This window comes from Coturnix japonica, chromosome 6 (genome assembly GCF_054131305.1).
Source record: "Coturnix japonica strain WE chromosome 6, WE-NBRP24, whole genome shotgun sequence".
In the NCBI taxonomy this organism is placed as follows: Eukaryota; Metazoa; Chordata; class Aves; order Galliformes; family Phasianidae; genus Coturnix; species Coturnix japonica.
The window spans coordinates 755,976-762,883 of record NC_140668.1 but is presented as its reverse complement, the minus strand read 5'-3'; the positions used below and the strand labels follow the sequence as shown (position 1 = coordinate 762,883).

At 52.5% G+C, this 6,908-nt stretch overlaps 2 protein-coding genes across 2 annotated transcripts; both read left to right on the top strand.

Annotated features, from left to right (window-relative positions):
- The first annotated feature begins 772 nt into the window (after positions 1–772).
- Positions 773–2,757, top strand: LOC146760174 (hydra actinoporin-like toxin 3). The gene is made up of 2 exons (XM_085550675.1): positions 773–908; positions 1,645–2,757. The coding sequence occupies exons 1-2, from the start codon at positions 841–843 to the stop codon at positions 2,069–2,071; spliced, it is 495 nt and encodes a 164-aa protein (XP_085406801.1). The 5' UTR covers positions 773–840; the 3' UTR covers positions 2,072–2,757.
- A 249-nt stretch (positions 2,758–3,006) lies between these two features.
- On the top strand, positions 3,007–5,905 carry LOC107325887 (uncharacterized). Its single transcript, XM_085551375.1, has 3 exons — positions 3,007–3,155; positions 4,110–4,343; positions 5,287–5,905. Exons 1-3 carry the CDS (start codon positions 3,007–3,009, stop codon positions 5,741–5,743), a joined length of 840 nt encoding a protein of 279 aa, XP_085407501.1. The 3' UTR covers positions 5,744–5,905.
- The last annotated feature ends 1,003 nt before the right edge of the window (positions 5,906–6,908 follow it).

The window sequence follows — 6,908 nt, the reverse complement described above, 5'->3', positions numbered from 1 at the left end:
TGGGATGGGGATGGGGATGAGGATGGAGATGGGGATGGTGATGGAGATAGGGATAGTGATGGAGATGGGGATGGGGATGGGGATGGAGATGAGATGGGGATGGGGATGCATATGGAGATGGGGATGGGGATGGAGACAGGTATGGGAATGGAGATGGGGATGGTGGAGGGGATGGGAGTGGAAATGGGGATGAGGATAGAGATGGGGATGTGGGGGATACGTATGCAGATGGAGATGGAGATGGGGATGCAGATGGGGCTGGAGATGCAGATGGGGATGCAGATGGGGATGAGGATGGAGATGGGGATGGGGATACGTATGCAGATGGAGATGGAGATGGGGATGCAGATGGAGATGGGGATGGTGGAGGGGATGGGGATGGAGATGGGGATGAGGATGGAGATGGGGCTGGGGATACGTATGCAGATGGAGATGGGGATGCAGATGGGGATGGAGATGCAGATGTGGATGGGGATGCAGATGGGGATGGACACAGTAGGGATGTGGCCACAATGGGGACTGGAATGGGGACACAAAAGGGATGGGAATGGGGTAAGAGTGGAGATGGGGACACAGTGGGGATGAGAGCTGTGGGGTCCGCCTCTTTCAGCCCTCTCCCAACCTCTGTATTTTTCCACCCTTATTGCCCAACTTCAGCATTCACATCTCCTCAGTTTCACTTTGCATTCCCTGGTGGGTCAACCAATCACAGGCAGCCCTTCCCCCTCACCCCACCACACGTCAATAAATACAAGGCAGGATATGGCTTTGCGGCAGAGCTTATTTCCTACACTGTCATTTCCACCCCCATCTGTGGGTCCCATTGCAGGAGGTGCAGAAATGGCCCATAGGAGCGTGGAGATCCAAATCACCAACAGCACAAGTGATATCACCATGCGTAACCCCAGGTAATGGGGACACATGGGGGTGGAGGAGGTGATGGTGGTTGGGGGGAGCATCATCCTTCAAGATTAAATCGACTCGAGGCATCATGATAGGAGGTTCCCCTGCTGGTTGTGGTTGTGTTGTCGTGAAAACCTCGACAGAGGTTCTTTCTAAGGGAGGAGATGGAGACTCAATGTCAGGGAGATGGTAGAACCTCCATCCAAAGAAAGAATGGAGCCTCTCCCCTCACAGCTCCTCCCTTCCGTCCACTCTCCTACACCCTTTCCCTCCCTTCCCCTCCCCTCCCCTCTCTCTCAACCTTCCCTTCCCTTCCCTTCCCTTCCCTTCCCTTCCCTTCCCTTCCCTTCCCTTCCCTTCCCTTCCCTTCCCTTCCCTTCCCTTCCCTTCCCTTCCCTTCCCTTCCCTTCCCTTCCCTTCCCTTCCCTTCCCTTCCCTTCCCTTCCCTTTCTCCTTCTCCTTCTCCTTCTTCTCCTCCTCCTTCTCCTTCTCCTCCCCCTTCTCCTTCTCCTTCTCCTTCTCCTTCTCCTTCTCCTTCTCCTTCTCCTTCTCCTTCTCCTTCTCCTTCTCCTTCTCCTTCTCCTTCTCCTTCTCCTTCTCCTTCTCCTTCTCCTTCTCCTTCTCCTTCTCCTTCTCCTTCTCCTTCTCCTTCTCCTTCTCCTTCTCCTTCTCCTTCTCCTTCCCGATCCCCTTCTCCTTCCACTTCCCCATCTCCTCCCATCACTTCTCCTCTGCCCCCAGGTCCTACTGCTATAGCGGATACAGCTCCAGCCCCCCCAGCCCCATCATCCAACCAGGAGAAACAGGATGCTGCACCTTCAACAACACCCCAGCCCATTTACGGGGCAGCGTTGGCGTCCTGGTCTATGAAGCTGAAACCTTCACCTTGGCCATCCTCTTCTCCAACCCTTTCGACTACAGCTTGTACAACATGGAGTTTGCTGTGGAGATCTCACCAGAGAAAGCCCACGTCGGCACTCTGGAAGAAGTCTATAATAGGATGTATAGAGGTTTACCTGCCAATCCCAACAACACTGGCATGTTCCAGTTTGTCAAGCTCCATGCAACACAGCAGACCATGATCGTATCTGCTGGTGACAAAAAGGTCATGGCCACCATGTCCAGTGCTGCAAACTCTGTCATTAAAGTAGTTGTAGAGAACCAGTAAATCCCTCCCCCATATTCAGAGGAAAAACCAACCCTTGTCTTTACGTCTTTTGACCAAAGGGAAAAGAGAAGATTGGAGAAGAAGGAAGGAAGGAATGGCCCCCAATTCCAGTAAATGCTGAGCAAAGAGGTGAAGAGTGAGCAAAGCCTAAAAATGGTGGTATGGTAACACTTTGCTATAGAAAGGGAAAGGGGAACTTAACAGAAACCAAGACAAAGGGTAACTGTAGATAGTTTACATTTAAAAGGGCAGGGAAAAGGGGAATTACAGACACTTAGTCAAAAGAAAACCAGAGAAGAGGGCAATAAAGATAAGAAGAAACTGTCCAGAGACCTCTGACAAGAAGAAGGATTAGATACCCCCGGGCAAGACGATGCTTACGTGGGAGAATGCTACCAGCAGATAACACCAAGAAGAAAACAGAAGAAGAATTTCACCCCAAAACAATGGCAAGGGTCGCAGGGAATGGGGTCAGGGGGAATGAGGGAATGGGGTTGCGGGAAACGGGGCCATAGGGAATGTAATGAATATGTAATCAAACTGAGGAGGAGACTATTGATTATGTATTAGCTTAACCTATATCTGTAACACACTTTTCTCCTTACGGTGTGCAAGTTTGGAGGAGCTATCCCCCTTGCACCCGGCGCTGCGCAACGCTGGAATAAACATACCTGCTTTATAACCCATCTTTGGATTATAGAGTTTGATTCCGCAAGTCAGAGGGCTGCCCTCAAGAGGCAATGGTATCAAATCATAGCAATAAAATGCAACTCAGATAAACATAAGAGGAGAGCCTGGTCATGTCTTGGGGGTGGATGTAGAAGGGGATGGGGATGGAGTTGGAGAAAGAGATGGAGATGAAGAAGGGGATGGGGATGGGTATAGCAATGGCAATGGGGATGGAGATGAAGAAGGGGATGGGGATGGGTATAGCAATGGCAATGGGGATGGAGATGGTGATGGTGAAGGGGATGGGGATGAAGATGGGGATGGGATCACACTGGGGACTGGAACGGGGACACAATGGGAGCGTCGAGATCCAACTCACCAACCGCACAGAGGATATCACCCTGTGTAACCCCAGGTAATGGGGACACATGGGGGTGGTGGAGGTGATGGTGGTTGGGGGGAGCATCAGCCTTCAAGGTGAAATTGAGTCTTGGCATCATGGTATGGGGTTCCCCTACTGGTCATGGTTGTGGTTGCATGAAAACCTTGACAGAACTTCTTCCTTAGGGAAGAGATGGAGTCTTCATGACAGGGAGATGGTAGAACCTCCATCCCATGGCAGGAATGGGGCCTCTCCCTTCACCACCCCTCCCTTCCCTCCACTCCCTTCCACCCTTTCCCACCTCTGCATTCCACCCTTCCCCTTACCTTTCTCTTTCCCTTTCTCCTTCTCCACCTCCTCTTACTACTCTTCTACACATCCATGCCCTCACCTTCCCCTTCCTCTTCCCCTCTTCCTACTGAGGAGGATGGAGATGGAGAAGTGGGATGGGGATGGGGATGATGATGGAGATGGGGATGGTGATGGAGATAGGGATAGTGATGGAGATGGGGATGGGGATGGAGATGAGATGGGGATGGGGATGCATATGGAGATGGGGATGGGGATGGAGACAGGTATGGGAATGGAGATGGGGATGGTGGAGGGGATGGGGGTGGAGATGGGGATGAGGATGGAGATGGGGATGGGGATACGTATGCAGATAGAGATGGAGATGGGGATGCAGATGGGGATGGGGATGCAGATGGGGATGGAGATGGGGATGAGGATGGAGATGGGGTTGGGGATACGTATGCAGATGGATATGGAGATGCAGATGGGGATGGAGATGCAGATGTGGATGGGGATGCAGATGGGGATGGAAACAGTAGGGATGGGGCCACAATGGGGACTGGAATGGGGACACAAAAGGGATGGGAATGGGGTAAGAGTGGAGATGGGGACACAGTGGGGATGAGAGCTGTGGGCCTCCCAACCTCTGTATTTTTCCACCCTTATTGCCCCCCTTCAGCATTCACATCTCCTCAGTTTCACTTTGCATTCCCTGGTGGGTCAACCAATCACAGGCAGCCCTTCCCCCTCACCCCACCACACATCAATAAATACAAGGCAGGATATGGCTTTGCGGCAGAGCTTATTTCCTGCACTGTCATTTCCACCCCCATCTGTGGGTCCCATTGCAGGAGGTGCAGAAATGGCCCATAGGAGCGTGGAGATCCAAATCACCAACAGCACAGGGGATATCACCCTGCGTAACCCCAGGTAATGGGGACACATGGGGGTGGAGGAGGTGATGGTGGTTGGGGGGAGCATCAGCCTTCAAGATTAAATTGACTCGAGGCATCATGATAGGAGGTTCCCCTGTTGGTTGTGGTTGTGTTGTCGTGAAAACCTCGACAGAGGTTCTTTCTTAGGGAAGAGATGGAGACTCAATGTCAGGGAGATGGTAGAACCTCCATCCAAAGAAAGAATGGAGCCTCTCCCCTCACAACTCCTCCCTTCCGTACACTCTCCTCCACCCTTTCCCTCCCCTCTCTCTCAACCTTCCCTTCCCTTCCCTTCCCTTCCCTTCCCTTCCCTTCCCTTCCCTTCCCTTCCCTTCCCTTCCCTTCCCTTCCCTTCCCTTCCCTTCCCTTCCCTTCCCTTCCCTTCCCTTCCATTCCCTTCCCTTCCCTTCCCTTCCCCTTTCTTTCTTCTTCTCCTTCTCCTTCTCCTTCTCCTCCTTCTCCTTCTCCTTCTCCTTCTCCTTCTCCTTCTCCTTCTCCTTCTCCTTCTCCTTCTCCTTCTCCTTCTCCTTCTCCTTCTCCTTCTCCTTCTCCTTCTCCTTCTCCTTCTCCTTCTCCTTCTCCTTCTCCTTCTCCTTCTCCTTCTCCTCCTCCTCCTCCTTCTCCTCCTCCTTCTCCTTCTCCTTCTCCTTCTCCTTCTCCTTCTCCTTCTCCTTCTCCTTCTCCTTCTCCTCCTCCTCCTCCTTCTCCTTCTCCTTCTCCTTCTCCTTCTCCTTCTCCTTCTCCTTCTCCTTCTCCTTCTCCTTCTCCTTCTCCTTCTCCTTCTCCTTCTCCTTCTCCTTCTCCTTCTCCTTCTCCTTCTCCTTCTCCTCCTTCTCCTTCTCCTTCTTCTCCTTCTCCTTCTCCTTCTCCTTCTCCTTCTCCTTCCCGATCCCCCTCCTCTTCCCCATCTCCTCCCATCACTTCTCCTCTGCCCCCAGGTCCTACTGCTATAGCGGATACAGCTCCAGCCCCCCCAGCCCCATCATCCAACCAGGAGAAACAGGATGCTGCACCTTCAACAACACCCCAGCCCATTTACGGGGCAGCGTTGGCGTTCTGGTCTATGAAGCAGAAACCTTCACCTTGGCCATCCTCTTCTCCAACCCTTTCGACTACAACTTGTACAGTATGGAGTTTGCTGTGGAGATCTCCCCAGAGAAAGCCCACGTTGGCCAACTGCAAGAAGTCTATAATAGGATGTATAGAGGTTTACCTGCCAATCCTAACAACACTGGCATGTTCCAGTTAGCCAAGCTCAGTGATACACAGGAGACATCGATTGTCTCAGCTGGTGGCACAAAGGTCACGGCCACCATGTCCACTGCTGCAAACTCAATCATTAAAGTAGTTGTAGAGAACCAGGAAATCCCTCCCCCATATTCAAAGGCAAAATAACCCCTTGTCTTTAGGTCCTTTGACCCAAGGAGAGGGAGAAGATTGGAGAAGAAGGAAGGAAGGAATGGCCCCCACTTCCAGTAGATGCTGAGCAAAGAGGGCTGCCCTCAAAAGGCAATGGCAGCAAATCATAGCAATAAAATGCAACTCAGATAAACATAAGAGGAGAGCATGGCCATGTCTTGGGGGTGGATGGGGATGGGGATGGAGATGGGGATGGGGATGGAGATAGGGATGGGGATGGAAATGGGGATGGGATGCAGATGGAGATGGAGATGGCGATGGGGATGGAGATAGGGATGGGGATGGGAATGGGGATGGGGATGCAGATGGAGATGGAGATGGGGATGGGGATGGAGATAGGGATGGGGATGGGGATAGGGATGGTGATGGGGAAGGGATGAAGATAGGGATTGGGACACAGTGGGGATGAGAGATGTGGGGTCCGCCACTTTCAGCCCTCTCCCAACCCCTGTATTTTTCCCCCCTTAATGCCCCTCTTCAGCCTTCAAACCTCTGCACTTTCACTTTCCATTGCCTGGTGGGTCAACCAATCACAGGCAGCCCTATCACCCCACCACACGTCAAAAAAATACAAGGCAGGATGTGGCTTTGCGGCAGAGCTTATTTCATGCACTGCCATTTCCACCCCTATCTGTGGGTCCCATTGCAGGAGGTGCAGAAATGGCCCATAGGAGCGTGGAGATCCAAATCACCAACAGCATGGAGGATATCACCCTGAGCAACCCCAGGTAATGGGGACACATGAGGGGGTGGTGGTTGGGGGGATCATCATCCTTCAAGGTGAAATTGAGTCTCTTTCTCCTTCCCTTTCACCTTCTGCTCCTCCTTCTCCTTCTCCTTCTCATTCTCCTTCCCCTTCCCCTTCCCTTTTGACATGTGGTTGGGTGAGGGGGAAGGGGCTGCCTGTGACTGGTTGGCCCAGCATGGAAAGTGAAAGTGAGGAGATGTAAAGGCTGAAGGGGGGCAATAAGGGGGAAAAATACAAGGGATGGGGGAGGGATGAAAGAGGCGGACCCCACAGCTCCCATCCACACTGTGTCCCCATCCCATCTCTATCCCCATTTCACATATCCATCTCCATCCTCCCCAGGAGGAGGAGGGGAAGAGGAAGGGGAAGGGGAAGGGGAAGGGGAGGGCATGG